At 45.5% G+C, this 18,459-nt stretch overlaps 1 protein-coding gene across 3 annotated transcripts in view; it reads right to left on the reverse strand.

Moving 5' to 3' along the window:
• Positions 1 to 3,928: 3,928 nt before the first annotated feature.
• The window catches only part of LOC126356138 (BTB/POZ domain-containing protein 1-like), a 431,946-nt gene continuing 417,415 nt past the window's right edge, over positions 3,929 to 18,459 (reverse strand). For all 3 annotated transcript variants that reach the window (XM_050006848.1, XM_050006850.1, XM_050006847.1), the window contains 3 exons: positions 16,260 to 16,460; positions 13,432 to 13,634; positions 3,929 to 8,606 (listed from right to left, as the gene is read on the reverse strand). In XM_050006848.1, the coding sequence (XP_049862805.1) occupies positions 7,876 to 8,606; positions 13,432 to 13,634; positions 16,260 to 16,460 (1,135 nt within the window). In that variant the 3' untranslated portion in view covers positions 3,929 to 7,875. The remainder of the gene's footprint in view (positions 8,607 to 13,431; positions 13,635 to 16,259; positions 16,461 to 18,459) is intronic.

The raw sequence follows: 18,459 nt of genomic DNA on the forward strand, positions 1-18,459 counted from the left end.
CAATAAAGAAAAGAAAAACGTAGAGGAATGGAGATTGTGGGAGGGGCAGCATGACTGTCAGAAATCACCATTTTGAGTTGGTGCACCAGGTTCCATGCTGGTCGCGGTTCGATGCAAGATGCCGGTCAAACTGGGAAGCCAGCCTCATCCGTTACAGAGAAGCGAGAACACTTGAGCACCTACCATCTGATTACCACATCCTCGGTCGCTTCAAAAAGGTCCTAAGACGTGAAGATGTGCAGCAGGCAGCTACGGCCTTTATCACACAACAGGATACGGTGTTTTACCAAACGGGTGTCTTCAAACAGTTGCGTGCATTAGATAATTGTCTCGAACTGTACGGCCTTCGAACGGAAACTTTTTGACAGGCCCTTATATTATTCAAACGTTGTTATATCATCATTAACTAGGAGAATTGACTATTGCAATATGAAATGCTCATTCGCGAATATACACAAAGACTTATGAGCTTTTAAGCAAGTTTGGAGTGCGTAGTATGGACTAACACACGTGGAGAATCATGGTTCAGACAGGATCCTGCAGATACATCTGCCCTTTGTATGGTAGTAATTCATAATGCAATGAGCAACGTTAAATGTGTAATGCAGTAATAAACTACAGTCGCAGGTCTTGTAACACTTTGTAATTTAGTTTTTTTTGTAACATTACCAGGTGGTTTGTTGATTTCTGCCACTAGCGTTTGAACTTTTGTGGACACTTGCACAGGATGTGATGCTAAATAACTACAATACTTAGTACTCAGTTTACATCATTCGCAGGAAAGTTTCTCCACATTCTTAAGGAAAAACAACCTGTTTGAATGATTTCATGCATAGCCAGGCTGCAGAAAGCAGTGGAGCTGATGTCGACCAGCCGGCCGAAGTGGAACCGTGCGACCGCTACGTCGCAGGTTCGAATCCTGCCTCGGGCATGGATGTGTGTGATGTCCTTAGGTTAGTTAGGTTTAAGTAGTTCTAAGTTCTAGGGGACCGATGACCTCAGATGTTAAGTCCCATAGTGCTCAGAGCCATTTGAACTATTTTTTTTATGTCGACCGCTAACTGGAAGAAACTGTCTATGAGAGTGACTGACGAAGGAATATCGTACAATTAGTTCCTAATAGACTGCAGTTCACCCTGTGCCACTAGGTCATCCAGCGTAGTGCGTATGGTGCGGTGAGTTCTGAAAAGCTGTTACTCTGGTACCTGATTTTACGAGCACGTAACTTACAAACGAGGAATTGCTTTATGTATGAGAGAGATACTTTATTTTATTATGTATGCTCCTCACTGATAATACAAAAATAAAAATAGTAGATATTATTCAAACTAATAACAACAATTCCGGATGGCTCAGTGAGCTGCTGCGTGTCCCTGATCCACAACAGAGATCCCAGCAGCGAAACGGGACCTCCAGTTTAACGTGGAATGTGGACCACGTGTCATTCCTGACGGATCTCCACACCATTGATTGTAGGCAGACTGAAGATTTCATGATCCGACTGGGATTCCATTCCGCGACCTTCCGATTTCCAGGCACGTACCTTATCACAAGACATCACCATACATGACATTATTCAAGATCAATCATTATAACTGAAGTTACTCAAAGTAACAAAAGATGTGTAGGTAGCGACATCTCGTATTAATAATGGTGAGCTGTGCTGAGGCTTGCGTTGGTACTGTTTGTAGGGTTCAGTCCTCTGTTGGAGGCCAGACCGGATTGTTTAGTTGACATGGTTGCGGTTGTTTGTCTTCTTCTCGTGCTGACTGGCACCACTTGGTTCCTCAAGCATTGCCTGTCCGCTGGTGGCAGCAGCGGCGGTTATCGATATGTGGTAACTGTGGCCCTATCTTTGGGGCGACGTTGTTGTTCTTCCGGGTCATGCCAGTGTGCACTTTTGGTTGCAGGACTCAGGAGGAGTCAGGTCCTCGCAGTGCGAGAACACACTGGCACCGCTGGCTGCCCACATGGACTGTCAGATCGAAGGACTGTGGTCACGTGGCTGCACGACCTCGTCGTAAACCGGATCCTGCAAGCTTGAAGTTGAGTGCATTTGGATTCAATTAGAGAAACCTCCACCATTTGTGAGATCTTGCGAGTTTCCAATGACCTGGGTTTGTGTTGCTGCTCGTAGTGTTGCCGAGGCGAAGAGCAGCGAGTGGAGTGCTTGGGGAAGGCGGATTTGATTAGCTTTCCTGAACTTCTAATTACTATTTATTGGGTTCAGATTGTTACTATTTGTTAAGTGCAACCAGTGGTATTTTTCCTGTCTCGTGGCCGCCAACGCCCCAGTTACCTGCGCTGGGGGTTAGTGTATGTAACGGCAGTGTACGTTTCCTTGTCTTGACGCTGCTGTCCACTGAGGCGTGTAGTTTTGACATCTTTCTTGATTGTAGGTTGGTTGGCGATTCTTCTACTCTGGTGGTAGTAATTCCTTTCTCGTTCCTGGCGCTCTAAGCACAGTATTCTACGGACGGAGTCTAGACTGCCAGTTCCGGCTTTGGCGTATTTTTATATCTTTGCATTTGGCTTATTGGACGTCAGGTAGCCTCAGCAAGATTATCATTAGTTATTCGTTAGACTGCCTCTAGTCTGAGTTACCATCTCGTGAAGTGAATGCAACTCTTGGCTGCATATCTCATCGGTCGCGGAAGTGTTTTCTTTTGCTGGACCTACTCAGAGGTCTATTGTTGGTGCAGTGTCTGTGACTGGCCCTTGTGTTTTATTATTGTATTTGCTGTTTTATTGTATGTTTCTAATTCTTTTATATAATACCATTCTGGGCGTTAAAGCTGGTTTAAATGATTGGACTACCAAGTTTGCTATCATTTTGTTCACTCGTTTGGCGATTAGTTGCCTGTCTTTTTTAATTAACCTTTGCTATTGCATTGCTGTTTTACAGTATGTTTGTTATATTTTTTATGCTTTTCGTTCTTGGCGTTAAAGGCATTTAGCCGTGACTGTGGTTACTTGCCTTAAAATTCTAATTGGAATCACATTGGCTTGTTTTTAAAACATTATTTGCTGTGTCTGTAGTTTACGCTCATTTGGTAAATTGTAACGCACTGAACCACTATTAATTACACGTTTATTCCATCGTTAATAATGTGTGATACCTTTATTTATTGCTGAGTCTGGAATTACCGTTTTCAAATAAATGTGTGTAATTGCAAAAGGGAACCAATAGTAACTGATTACAGCTCTGTCCATAGCCATAACCGATTACTGCCTTCTTTGACTACCAGGTCTCAAGTGGTGTTAGGCATTTGTAAGAAAATCCTTAAATTTGAGACCGGATTTCAGTGGATGGAAACGTCACTATTGAAAATTCAGTGGGTTTTTGCACTACTCTGGACAGTATTATTTGAAATAGAGTACACATGTGGAAGACACTCTAAAATACCGAGAATCATTGCACCATTCACAATTCAACTGTGTGCTTTTCTGTAAAATGAAACTGTTATTTTATTTATCCTTCTTGGGATGTGGTACACTATTGCTATTAAAAGAATCGTCATCTGGCCTGTTGAGTATGAGTGATACTCCTGTTTGTGAATTGTTATACTTTAAACTTCCTCTGTTCAATGTTGTTGAGGATAATTTCATCTTTTATGATTATAATGCTAATGGAACTGATGTCAGCAGTTCGTATTAAAGACAGAAAAAACTTTTGAAAACACTAATTTTTTTTTTAGATAAGACTGTATATGACCTTTGTATGCTCTTTCTGTATGTCATATACTCAAAACAAAATAACTGTAAAGCTATTTCAACTGGCAATCAGCAGAATTTAAAAAATCGAAGTAGTATGTACGATAAAAACTCTAAGTTATACTGTGTCAGAGTAATGAAAACTAATGTTTAGAAACAATGAATTTTTAATCAGATCATTGTTCAGTGTATTCACTGAATTAAAGATTGCAAATAAGTGCAAAAGTTTTATTTTACTGAATAATTTATACATTTTCCGCCTACTGCAATTATCTAGTTAAGCTTTTTGTTAGAGGCTGTCTCCAGAATTGCCTCATTACATACGTCGTGTTATGTCACAGCACACAACTTGTAGTAGTGAGATATAGCGGATTAATCAGCATAGAAGTTAGTTTATACGCAGAACACGTTTTGCACTCTAAAAGTTGAAATCTATTATACCATAATCATATTGCCTATAATACAAGAGGTATTATTAGTTGGTATTCCGAAATATTGGGAAGTTTTTGGTTGAAGACGTATTAACAGCAAGTTTAAGCATATCTTGTAAATAAAGTGAAATATCCTGTAAATAAAGTGAAGTGATACAGTTAGGTCTTCAGTCCCGATGATTTTAGATTTTTCACTTCATGTGGCCACAGATTGCTTGCAGATACCATCCAATTTCATGTAAAAATCAGGCTATGAAATGTTTTAAACCTATAAGTAACACATATAAAACAAAAACGATATGAAATTTCAGAGCATCCACTGACGAGGCTATCGTATTTTAGGCACAAAAAGTATGGTGTAATAAATTTCAGCATTAAAGTACACAAAGAGAATTATGTTTGCAAAATACTCTTTATACAGCCATTGTGGAAAGTGCCCACTCGAACAGAGTTAATCAACTATTCAATGAATCTCATTTTGTATGAAGTACTGATTCTGATAAATATTGCAGCAACCAAGAATTATGCTTCAATCTAAACAAAAACCAACACTGATTCTAGTAAGATTTACAGTCTGTGCTGCAGAACTTTTTAATCATTTTCTGGGTTAAAAAAAATAAAAATAGCAGGTTCAACATTTATTACATCAATAAGACATTCATAATATTTTGCTCTTTAGCATTATATATTCTACTATAAATATGGCATAGGATTCTAATATTTTCTATTTTCCCTCATAGAGGGTGTGGACTAGCATTAATTGCAGGAGAATCAAACACAAATTTACAAGAAAAGTAGTACATATTTTAAGTTTGTTTCTCCTGTTGTGTTATCGATTTAAACAGTTTGGGACTATACAGGTACCACATATAAATTACAAAATCATAAAACAATGGTTTGCCTATTTGGTGCAAGCATTTTAGGCAGTGTTATATTTGGGCAGGAGTTGCAACAATATTTTGTTTATATCTTAAAAACATTGAACGATGTTCTTTGAAAGAGAGGAACTACTCAACAAATCATCAAATTTGACCTGACTAAAATAGGTGAAGACACAAGTTGGCTGCGAATAATGTAGAAAAATACAATTTTGTTCTCAAATTTGGACATTGCAAGTATTTGTCAGGTCATCATTCGACACAAAAATACAATTTATGCATAGTTTCTCTGATTACTGGTTCACTAAAATATAAATTACCAATATCATGTAGTGATCATCAATTATTCAACATTCATAATATAACAATCTATACTGTTGAACTCTTGCTGTAGGTATGTGGCCTGTTTCACATACTTTGCTCACAGTACAATAAGACTAAAAACGTAAAATTCGCAACGATCATTGACATTCCTAAAACACAAAGCACCACCAATTCTTCAGCAAGAGTCACAAGAATTTATCAATAAACAGTTGACAGGTGCAAACAAGTTCTATAATAGAGTAACATTTCTTTATTGTAAGCATTAAATGGTAACATATAAAGGCTAATGCAGACGAAAGCATTATCTGAAGTACTTTAATCACAGCTCCAAATGGCATTTAAAATATAAATTTATTGTTATGATGCAAAGTTGTACTCAGTAAATAAAGGCGAGTAAAGAATTTTGTAACGATGTGCGTCAATTAGATTGCAGCAACCATTACAAAAGAAGGAGATATAATTACATCTGAGAGTAAATCAGCTCTCGAAAAGCACCGAGGGAGTAGTGAAAATAGTCATTTTCGAATAACTAACACTCGTGCCACGGCATTATGGCATTTAATTGGAATACATACGTTAATAATCAAGACAATATAAAAAAAATAATTTCTTTTGTATAGATCTTTTGAAGGACATAACTTCAAAATATGATTGGATAATTATCTTTCTGTCGTTTCAGTCTGTGAGTACATACAGTATGACAGAAGCCCAAGAAATGAATTTCTTCTGTTCAATAGCGATTTTTTTTGCTATTGTAGTTCTTAGCCACACAGTTATTAAATTATTAGGTACAATCTTTCATTTTGTGTGAATGATCAGTGCCTATTGCTGTAGATACTACATATAACAATCATTTCATAAAACTGAAATATATACTTTTAAAAATGCCGAATCGATTTATGAAAGCAAGGAATCTTCATGAAGGTATAAGGCATGGGAACTAAATAATACGAAACTGTCGAGATTAACAGACGGAAGCCGCCTTCACCCGACGGGTGGACTAGAAAGTCAACCGGAAACAATGACACAGAGAATACGATCTTGACGAGTGCATGAGATCATTTGTGTGGTGACATGAGTGTGTGAGTTCGCCTGCTAGGGGCAGCTTTATTAGGAAAGTGTACACTATGTGATCAAAAGTATTTGGACAATGTTGAAGAAAATATATCACGAACTTCGTGTAACCAAGGGACTAAAGTATGGGCGAGACAGCTGGATCTGCTTGTTTGCTCCGTACGCCGATGTGTCAGAAGAGTGTTGCAAGATTGATCTTACTTTTTATTTACTGCCTACGAACGGAGACAAACTTGGAAGTTAGACTGAGTGCATCAAAGTAACAGAGCTCCCATCTCATTACACTGTACTGTAGGGGAGTGATATCACTGAAGCACTTGCACTGCCCACTGCTCTACTGCGAGCTGATGGAACATTCACGGGATTCTTCGAGACACAGGTTACATGACGGTGTACACAGATCAATGGAAGATTTATTTACGGTTGTCTCACTGGATTTACCAATTTTCTGGGTATTATTACGATTACTGTCGTAAGTGACTTCTTGAGGTGCAGTAGAGCGAACTGTTGAAATACCATCCGAAACTATTGGAAATTAGATAGATCCACAACAGCAGCTATCACTACTGAAGTTCTTTGCAGAGACTGTATTACAGTGATATAATTGAGTTTAATTCTCTCCTCTTTTTGACAATCTAAGATCAACACGAGGCGATAGATAAACAGGGTGTTTCAAAAGTCTTTGCATCAGAGGTCTAGGGTGATACATCACGGCAAGCGGGACAACTTCTGCCAGAGAGAAAATATTCGTTGACGCTTAAGAGTGATGGTAGACGTCATTTGTATTGGTTATGCCCCAGTCATTTTCTCTGTATGAAAGGGAGTTGGCCAAACGAAATTAAAGTTCCTCATTAGCTTCTAAAATGTCTCTATTCATTTCGAGAAAGTCTTCTTAAGGTTTTCTTGTTGAAAATCACTCTTTCAGTAAACTGGGATGTGTAGTACACAGTGCATCTGGTTAGCAGGTTCTGCTTGCGGTGAAATCTCGTCGTCCGAGGGATGACGAATGCTAAAGGATGTCTAAAGTGACCAGGAAGTGACAGCGAATACGTTATCTCCGACAGAAGTTGTTCCCGATGACGAGATTTATCAACCGCAGAGATTTGATTCAAAGAGGTTCGATTTTAATTGACTGGGCTAACTAGTACAACAATTTTTGGTATATATCGATACTTTTGATCACGTAGTGTCTCTTGAAAGACACACTGCACAGACGACACTACAGCTCTCAAGTTGTAATTTACAATGTTCGGAACTCTCGACGAGGAAAACTGCGTCACACGAAGTAGTTCAGTCTATACTGCACTCGTCTGTCGTTCTGCAGCCGCTCCTCATTTACAAAGAGGAGCTTCGACTCCCTCTGGCTGCCAGTGTCGCTTGTCCCAGGAACTTCAGTGAAGAAGCACGAAGGAAGAGTGAGTCCGCCCAGCGAGGCACTCCAGAAGGGCGTCGTCTCAGTCGAGTATGCACGACAGGCAGCTGAGGAAGTAGAAGGAGAAGCCGTCGGCGTCCGTGTCCTTGCCCTTGTGCTTCTTGTCCTTCTTGGCAGTCTTCTTCCTCTGCAGGCAGCCGGTGGCGGTGGCGCCCGCGTGGCGCCCCACGGGGCTGGAGCTCTTGCGCCTGCCCCGGCCGCCGCCCACCCTCGGGGCGGACATCTTGTCCAGGTGGGCCTCCAGGTGCTTGGGCGGCGGCCCCGCGGGCGGTGCCCCCGGCCGGTTGATGCGGTCCAGGAAGAAGACGGCGTCCTCCCCGGAGATGAGGCCGCTGCGCATCGGCCCGTCGACGAAGTCTTGCAGCGACATGAAGGGGTAGCGCACGGCGTACAGCAGCGCGTCACCCGCCTCGTCGCGCAGGTCGTCGGCGCACAGCGGCCGCTGCGAGCAGAGGCAGCGGCAGCGCGCCCAGCGCACCACCGCGGCGAACAGCAGCGCCTCCGATGAGGGCGCGAAGGAGTCGCGTGTCACCACCTCGAGCAGCTCGTCGCGCGACAGGTCCTCCAGCTGCTCCAGCGACAGAACGTCGTCGGCGCGCTCGTCGCAGAACTGCAGGCAGCGCCGGCGCAGCGCCGCGTAGCCCGCCACGACCGCCTCGAGCCCGGCCGCCTGCCCTGCCTCCGCCGCCAGCGACGTCTGCTCGTCGCCGTCTGACGGCGGCGCAGAGGGCGCCCACTCGTCACCTTCCGGGGCTGCACAATCGTGACAGTCGCGGTCAGCTCAATGTCCTTTACTTTTAACGAACGCGAAGAATACTGCCAGAGGAACACAGGCAACTGAGCATCACACTAGAGGTTGAAAATACCGCTTCAGTTGTAAGAGCTTTTTATTTTTTTATTTTTGAGTGCTTAGACCATGACCGGTTTCGGACTAATACATGCCCCTCACTAGGTTTTTGGCTGTGACCACGAGCGCCGCGATAGGGAGTAGGGGATGTGGTTTAGCACCAAAGAGCGAACACTTATCCCACTTGTGGCACACCGCGTCCTATACTCTCAATCGCGGCGTTCGCGGTCACAGCCCAAAATCATCACACCTGATGATGAGCATGTACTAGCCCGAAAATGTTCATGGTCTAAAAAAAGCCTTACAACTGAAGCGGTAGTTTCAACCCCCACTTTAACAAACACAGTTTTTGCAAACCACGTAACGGAAAAAAATGGCTCTGAGCACTATGGGTCTTAATGCTGAGGTTATCAGTCCCCTAGAACTTAGAACTACTTAAACCTAACTAACGTAAGGACATCACACACGTCCATGCCCGAGGCAGGATTCGAACCTTCGACCGTAGCGGTCGCGCGGATCCAGACTGTAGCGCCAAGTACCGCTCGGTCACTCCGGCCGGCCACGTAACGCAGTCAGCGCTATAGACTTAAGCTGTACGTTGCTTAGACTCGGCTCTGTAATGTTAGATACCCCCAAAGCATTAGCAGACAACTGTTTACGATTGCTTCTTGTTCTTAATTTCTGACGAGTGCGCGCAACTGTTGTTTTAAGCTTGAGTGCTTTCGGGAAAAATACAGCCTTACGAACACATTTCAAGACGTCTTTCTGCTTTTAAATGCACATTTCATTCAGTAATGCGATGCATTTCTCCTCTTTAACGTGACGTTACTTTTGTTACTCGTTTCAGATAATCAAAGAAACTAGTACAAGGGACCATAATTAAACTTCAAGTTTCAAAACGCTGTAGAAACAGAACCACTGTTCGGAACGATGTCAAAACTAAGCAGCAAAGTACTGATACAGGGGGAACATCATGGAAAAAAATGTTAATGAAAATTTGACCAATAGATGGCGCTGTAAGTGTCAGAATATGCACACCAGCAAACGCGCGGCTCACGGCTGTTCCTCAGTTGCATCCGCGACGCCCAGCATGACTGTCTCCATGAAGGATCGCGCTACTGGTACAGATCTTTTACAAGAACGTTGACTGTGCACCAGTAGTCCTGCAGAAGTTCCAGGCACTCTAGGGTATGTAAAGAGACAATGGTTCGAAGTTTGCTAAAGGCCTGGAGCAAATGACTACAAAATTAAAAAAAGACGGGTTCTTTTGAAGTGGAATGTGACAGGGGGAGGATAGCTGTTGATCCGACGTCTGTGGAAGATGTGGGCACAGCAATGCAGGAGAGGTTGTGTCCAAACACTCAGTGCATGGGTAATTGCCCGATCGTTGAACATGCCTGCGAGCATGTGCATAAAATACTACGAAACATTCTGCAGTGCTATCCATACAAAAATCACCCATGTTTAGGAGTTGCTTCCTGCTGACCTGCCAGCAAGGCAAACGTTCGCTCTGGAGTTTCTTGCTCGTATGGAAGAGTACAATGAATAGTCATCGAATATTCTGTGGACAGAAGAAGCCCATTTCCATCGCCAGGGGTTGTCAATAAGAAAAATTGTACGATATGAACAACGGAAAATCAAGCACATTAACCGGTACCACTTAATTGTGGTGTGGGTTAAGGCATCGTTTAGCGCAGGACAGCGTTTTTTCGAGGAGATGAGTCCTGCGGGTTTTGCTACTTGTACCGACAGTGGTAAGCGCTATTAGAGTCTTTTGAGTGCCAACGTCATTCCAACCCTTCAACAGCGTGGATGTTTGATAGGATAATTTTTATGGAAGATGGCGCTCCTCCTCGCGTTGCGCAGTCAGTGAAGTGGCTGCTGTAGAGACATTTCGGAAATGCTAGTAATGTTAACCGTCATATGCTACAGCCTGGCCGTCAAGATCACCTGATCTGCATGACTTCTGGCTGTGGCGTTATCTGAAAGATCTAATTACAAACGTAGCTGAATTGAAGACATGCATTGTGCAAAGCGTTATAAACGTGATCTCCAAAACACTCCGGTCTGTTATGGAACAATCTGTTTTTCGATTTCAACTTGCGACAGAAAACGGTGGACTACATACTGAACATGCCTTGAGCTAGTCTCACGGGAGTTAGAAACCATGTCATTTTGCTCTTGATGCGGTTTTTGGCCCCATGACAATTAAAAACCTATATCATTTTGCTTTTTATGCGGTTTCTGGCAATTGAAAACCGATTTTTCCCATCCGATGTCGTACGAGCTTACCGTGGTGGATAGGCTTACGTAATTATCAGCGCCACAACTGTTGACTGTGTAAGTAGGCTGTTCAGGTTTTTATATTGGTAGCGCCATGTAGCGCTCTATATGAAAATCACTGGCTGTGCTGTGTGCAGTCTGTGGCTGGGTGGCATTGTTGTAATATTCGCCATTGTAGTGTTGGGCTGTTGGCTGTTAACAGCGCATAGCGTTGCGCAGTTGGAGGTGAGCCGCCAGACGTGGTGGATGTGGGGAGAGAGATGGCGGAGATTTGAAATTTGTAAGACTGGATGTCATGAACTGCTATATACACTCCTGGAAATGGAAAAAAAAGAACACATTGACACCGGTGTGTCAGACCCACCATACTTGCTCCGGACACTGCGAGAGGGCTGTACAAGCAATGGTCACACGCACAGCACAGCGGACACACCAGGAACCGCGGTGTTGGCCGTCGAATGGCGCTAGCTGCGCAGCATTTGTGCACCGCCGCCGTCAGTGTCAGCCAGTTTGCCGTGGCATACGGAGCTCCATCGCAGTCTTTAACACTGGTAGCATGTCGCGACAGCGTGGAAGTGAACCGTATGTGCAGTTGACGGACTTTGAGCGAGGGCGCATAGTGGGCATGCGGGAGGCCGGGTGGACGTACCGCCGAATTGCTCAACACGTGGGGCGTGAGGTCTCCACAGTACATCGATGTTGTCGCCAGTGGTCGGCGGAAGGTGCACGTGCCCGTCGACCTGGGACCGGACCGCAGCGACGCACGGATGCACGCCAAGACCGTAGGATCCTACGCAGTGCAGTAGGGGACCGTACCGCCACTTCCCAGCAAATTAGGGACACTGTTGCTCCTGGGGTATCGGCGAGGACCATTCGCAACCGTCTCCATGATGCTGGGCTACGGTCCCGCACACCGTTAGGCCGTCTTCCGCTCACGCCCCAACATCGTGCAGCCCGCCTCCAGTGGTGTCGCGACAGGCGTGAATGGAGGAACGAATGGAGACGTGTCGTCTTCAGCGATGAGAGTCGCTTTTGCCTTGGTGATGGTCGTATGCGTGTTTGGCGCCGTGCAGGTGAGCGCCACAATCAGGACTGCATACGACCGAGGCACACAGGGCCAACACCTGGCATCATGGTGTGGGGAGCGATCTCCTACACTGGCCGTACACCTCTGGTGATCGTCGAGGGGACACTGAATAGTGTACGGTACATCCAAACCGTCATCGAACCCATCGTTCTACCATTCCTAGACCGGCAAGGGAACTTGCTGATCCAACAGGAGAATGCACGTCCGCATGTATCCCGTGCCACCCAACGTGCTCTAGAAGGTGTAAGTCAACTACCCTGGCCAGCAAGATCTCCGGATCTGTCCCCCATTGAGCATGTTTGGGACTGGATGAAGCGTCGTCTCACGCGGTCTGCACGTCCAGCACGAACGCTGGTCCAACTGAGGCGCCAGGTGGAAATGGCATGGCAAGCCGTTCCACAGGACTATATCCAGCATCTCTACGATCGCCTCCATGGGAGAATAGCAGCCTGTATTGCTGCGAAGGGTGGATATACACTGTACTAGTGCCGACATTGTGCATGCTCTGTTGCCTGTGTCTATGTGCCTGTGGTTCTGTCAGTGTGATCAAGTGGTGTATCTGACCCCAGGAATGTGTCAATAAAGTTTCCCCTTCCTGGGACAATGAATTCACGGTGTTCTTATTTCAATTTCCAGGAGTGTATATTATGACTTTTGATGATATTAAAATCTTTCATTCGCTAACTATGCCTATCAGTTGTTGGTGCCTTCCGTAGTTCGAATCTTTTATTTAGCTGGCAGTAGTGGCGCTCGCTGTATTGGAGTGGTTCGAGTAACGAAGATTTTTGATGAGGTAAGTGATTTGGGAAAGGTATAGGTTAATGTTAATCAGGGCCATTCGTCGTAGGGATTTTTGAAAGTCAGATTGCGTTGCGCTAAAAATAATATATGCTGTTTAAGCACAGTCACGTGTAACTGTTCTAAGGGGACGTTTCAACTGCTAGGGCCGCCTTGCCACGGCTCGCGTGGCTACCCCCGACCCCCGTCGGAGGTTCGAGTCCTCCCTTGGGTATGGGTGTGTGTGGTGTCCTTAGCGTAAGTTAGTTAGATTAAGTAGTGTGTAAGCCTAGAGGCCTCCCTCCATGAAACATGGCTTGCCGTTGGTGGGGAGGCTTGCGTGCCTCGGCGATACAGATAGCCGTACTGTAGGTACAACCACAACGGAGGGGTATCTGTTGAGAATTAATTTTAATTTTAATAATGAACAGCCTCAGTTGCACCGTTTACCTTGAATTTACCTAGGTTTCAGTCGGGATAAACCAACCTTCTTCAGAATAATAGTATCTATCGTTTGCCCATGTGGCTCCCTGGCGGTCGAGGCACAGGTACTGGAGTAAGCCGTGGCTTGCGTGGCAACTGACCTGCCTTCGTGACGCAGCCGAAGCTGTCGCAGTAGACGCGCACGTTGGAGAAGACTTCGAGCACGCAGGAGGCGTCGAGGCTGGCGGCCAGGTGCTGGGTGCAGAGCAGCTGCAGCCCGTGGCACTGGTACTTGTGCGCCGCGTACAGCGTCGCCAGCGCCGTCTGCACCGTGGGCAGCTGCACCGGCTCCTGGTACAGGAACCTACGCACACGGCCAGCAGCAATCCGCAGTCAGCGGCACGCGTACATTTAGCGGAGCACACGCAGCAGCAACAGTCAATGGGCGTCGGCAGTTGCGCCGGCTTCTGCTAGAGCTGCCTAAATAACGTGCCGCAATCATCCGCAGTTACATAACACTCCAGAACACTATGAACATTCCGCAAGCGTTTCCTCTGCGTGAGAGGAGGAGGGGAGTCAATAATACACTGCTCAAAAGACCTAGGGGAACATGATTTTGGGCGTCTGCCATACTGTATTCAGCATTAATTGAGGACTGCGTATGTTACCAAATTATGCCTTTACTTGTCACAAATTAAGTACACAAGAAAACATCAATATATTCTCGATGGTTTATATAAAAAGAAATGAAATGTAAGACAGGTGCCGAAAATGAAGTGCCAACAATCATTAATCCCTTCATTGGACTTTTACGTGAGCATTTATCAGAGCGTGACACCTACGTAGCATGCTCTGCATAAGTCTATATATGTCGCCCTGTGGTATCCGTTTCCATTCTTCAATGAGAGCCCTGGGGACTTCATGGAGAGCCTGTGGTGGAACAGGACGAGCACGAACACGTCTGCATGTCCCACACACGCACGATGGAGCTTATATTGGGTCATTCCATTACTTCAATTTCCAGGCTTTGCAAGACATAGCTGTTGACTCCCGCCGCATGGGCCCTGGCATTACAAGCAATACACGACCACCACCTGATGCTCCAACCACCACAACGCCCGACAGGATCTGTTCGACGTACTGCCTGGCAGTAAGGTGACCACGAATAACGACAGGGTCTGTATGACTGACACCACTGAAGTCTCCCTACAGTATCTTACAATCGTGGAAATCTGTCGATTTCCTGGACAACTTTCAGCAGGTACTGCTCAACACAAGTCTCCGCACACGAACATGGCCGTCATTTTTCGTGAGAGGATATCTGGACTCAGCTGTGAATAACGCGTTTCACCAGTGACAAAGCTGCCAGTTGATATGGGAAGGTATAAGACGAGCTGCAAACTGTTCTCGTGTCAAGTGGCATACTTGAAGAAGACATCTGGGTCCTTTCTCGTAACCTCTTTGTTACAGTCTGACTCTACTCAGACACAGCGACTCCAATGGCTCTTCTGAGATCATTTTGGACTGCTCTGGCAGTATTCGTACGACGCCGCAACGCAGAGATGGAGAGATATCGGTTTTCACATAGGGTTGTAATGCGTCAGCGATCTTTCCAACCCACCATGTGTACTGACGTGTCTCGCTGTAGCGTATCCACAAGCTGTGGATGACACATGGCGAGGCATTGGATCAACACGACCGAAAGTCCATCCTTTTTGGATCAAGCAGATCGCCCTTGCAACTTACATTGCATTTCATGTGCTTGGCTGTATACAACGTCCACATATTAGTAACTGCCATCTGCGTAACTCATTAGAAAATACTGGGACACCGGTACTCACTTCCTTCTGAGGCGACACCTGACGTTGTAGTGCGTAACACAGCCGATTGGCGACGAATGATTTTAATTGTTACCTACATTGAAAGCGAAGATCTCAATTCATGCTAAAAGAGCACAGGTACTGGTTGTATCAGATCAGATTTAACATACCGGATGTGTTCCGCTAATTCTTTTGAACAGTGTATTATCGACAGTGGGGGCATAATACATACATTGATGACTCAAACTATTATGAACACATGCTTAATGTCCGCCTGCTTAGCTGACTAGTAGCGTGCTTGCCTACCATGCAGCAGGCCTGGGTTCCATTCACAGCTGGATTAGAGATTTTCTCCGCCCGTCGATTGGGTGTTGTGTTTTCCTCATCATCATCTCATCATCACTTATGCCCAAGTCGCCCAGTGTCGCGTCACCTGGAATAAGACTTCCATCCGACAGCTGAACTTTCCCGGATGGGACCTCACGGCCAAGAATGCTACACGATCATTTGATTTCATTTAACTGCTTAATAGTGTGTTGATCCCCCTTTGTAACCCAATACAGGAGCAGTTCGGCGTGATATACGTTCGACAAATGCTTGGTATTTTTACGAAGGTACGTGCTATGATATGTCTACCCACAGATCTCGAAGTTCCCGTAAATTACAGGACGGTAGTCTGTGAAAGCAGAAATGGCGCCCAATAGTGCTCCAGATTTGTTCCATCAGGTTGAGATCACACGAATTTGTTGTCCAAAACATCAACTATCTTGCTCTTAAAATCAATTCAGTGTGATTGTGACACAGACAGTTATTCTGCTGGGAGATGCCATCGGCGCAGAAATCAAGCGCGAGGAGATGCAGGTGGTGTAAGCATTTCGAGTTGATACCACTTTGGTGACTTGTGCGTCGAATTTCCAGCACAGCCGGGAATCGAACCCGGGCCCCTTTGCACAGCTTTTGGTCCCGTTGACCACTCAGCTATCGAGGCGGGCGCCTAAGGTACTATTCACATAGTCCATAGCTGTCACAGTGCCTTCGAATACTATCACAGTTTAATGGAAGCTCAGTTGAATGCCCCCTCCCCCAGCCCACCCCCATAGCACAATACTGCCCCCAGTGACTTGCGTTCATTGTGAAGAGCATGTTGCGAGAGTGAGTCTGCGGCTCACCTGAGCAGGTTGGCGAAGCCCCTCCACGGGACGTCCGGCACGGTGACGGAGTGTCCGCAGGCGAGCGGGCCCTCGAACATGCAGCGGAAGACGGGGTTGGCGGCGGCCAGCACGCTGCGGTGGCCCGGCACGCGGCACCCGTCCGGCCCCACCAGGAACGTCACGTCGCTGTCCGCCTCGTTCGGCAGCGTCGACTCGCACCTGCCGCAGGGGCAACACCCACACCGTCACCACGCCGCTCTCCACAGGGCGCGCCGCTGCAGCTAGGACCAGCTTAGGCACAGGTACCGCGCATGCTCCACAAACTCGATCTGTTCCGTTACGGCTAATCACGTGTACGGGCCTAATAACACCATCCACTGCCCCCCCCCCCCCACCCCACTCGGAACGCTGTGGTTTGAAAAATAAGCTTACTGGAGAAAATACACTCAAAGGAAAAAAAGAAAAAAAGTGACGCACCCCGAAGGAATTATCTGAACGAAATGAAAATCGGTAGATGTGGTGTACATGAACAGACAAACAAATTGTTACAATTAAAAAAAAAAAAAAAAAACAGCTGTATGACTTATTCAAGAGAAAGAGCTTAACAAATTGAGAATCTTCCCGAAGGAAATCGCACTAAATTCTGGTCAACTGGCACATTACACCGTCAAAATCCCGAGCTTGTTGGAGGCCACAACCGATAATGTTCCAAACGTTCTCAATTGGGGAGAGATCTGCCGGCCTTGCTGGCCAAAACAGGCTTTAGCATTAGCAGTACAAACTTTCGCCGTATGACGGCGGGCATTAATTTGCTCAAGTGTAAACCCAAACAGGCTTGCCATGAAGGGCAACAAAACGGGGCGTAGAACTTCATCGACGCACCACTGTGCTGTAAGGGTGCAGCTGATAACACCCAAAGGAGAGCTGTTATGAAGAGAAATGGCACTTCAGACTATCACTCCTTATTGTTGCGCCGTATGGCCTAAAATCTCATGGAATAGATTAGAAACGTCTTCAGTGATGATTCCCATTTCGAACTGACCCCCCAATGACCAGCAAAGACGTGTCTGGAGATGCCTTCGACAGTGCTGGGGTACCAGCCTGCCTGTCGCCAGCCATACGGCCTAACAACCAGGAATAAAGGCCTGAGGTGCCATTTCTTTTCATGGCAGGACACCTTTGGTTGTCATCCACTACACTCTTACAGCACAGCGGTACGTCGACTATATTCAACACTCCATTTTGTTGACTTTCATGACAAGCCATGCTGGGCTCACACTTCAGCTAGATAATGCCCTCTCGCACGTGGCGAGAGTGTCTACTGCTTCTCTTTATGCTTGTCAAACACTGCCTTGGGCAGCAAGGTCGCCAGATCTCCCCTCAATTGAGAACGTTTGGAGCATTATATGCAGGACCCTCCAACTATTTCTCGATTCCGATCATCTAAAGTGCCACTTAGACAGAATTTGGCACGATATCCCTCAGGAGGGAATGCAACTACTCTGTCAATCGATGCCAAGCCGAATAACAGCTTTCGCAGGGAACAGAAGTGGACCAATGCATTATTAAAGAGCTCAAATTGTTAAGTTGCTTCTCTAGAATAAATCGTCCATTTTTTCTGAAATTCCGCACGGCTTCCCCCGTCGGAGGTTCGAGTCATCCCTCGGGCATGGGTGTGTGTGTGTCGTTCTTAGCGTAAGTTTGTTAGATTAAGTAGTGTGTAAGCTTAGGGACCAATTACCTCAGGAGTTTGATCTCATAAGAACTTACCACAAATTTCCAATTTTCTGAAATTTTAACCATTTGTTTGTCTATACATCGCATCTACGGATTTCCATCCCATTCGAATAAATCCTTCTTGGTGCATCGTTTCCCTTTTTTGTCTTAGAATGTGTTAGTTACCCCTAAAAAATACATTGCTCGCTTTGGAGCGCTTCACGAACGGTAGTAATTATCACCTATAATAAGTAAAGTAATGTAATTAAATTTTGGTTTTATTTGCAAGTATACGTCTGCGTTCCTGTTATAGATTGGAATCCTCAGCGCTACAGCACTGTAGCACGCCGCTGAAGGAGCCTAACCCGGTGCAGTCGACGAAATAGACACAGGCTGCGCAAGGTGCAGGGGATTCCAATGTGTAGCGAGACTGCAGGCGTGTGACTGCAAATAAAACTAAAATTTAATTGCGTTACTTTACTTTTCCTAAGATGATAAGTAA

This window comes from Schistocerca gregaria, chromosome 3, assembly GCF_023897955.1.
Source record: "Schistocerca gregaria isolate iqSchGreg1 chromosome 3, iqSchGreg1.2, whole genome shotgun sequence".
Lineage (NCBI taxonomy): Eukaryota > Metazoa > Arthropoda > Insecta > Orthoptera > Acrididae > Schistocerca > Schistocerca gregaria.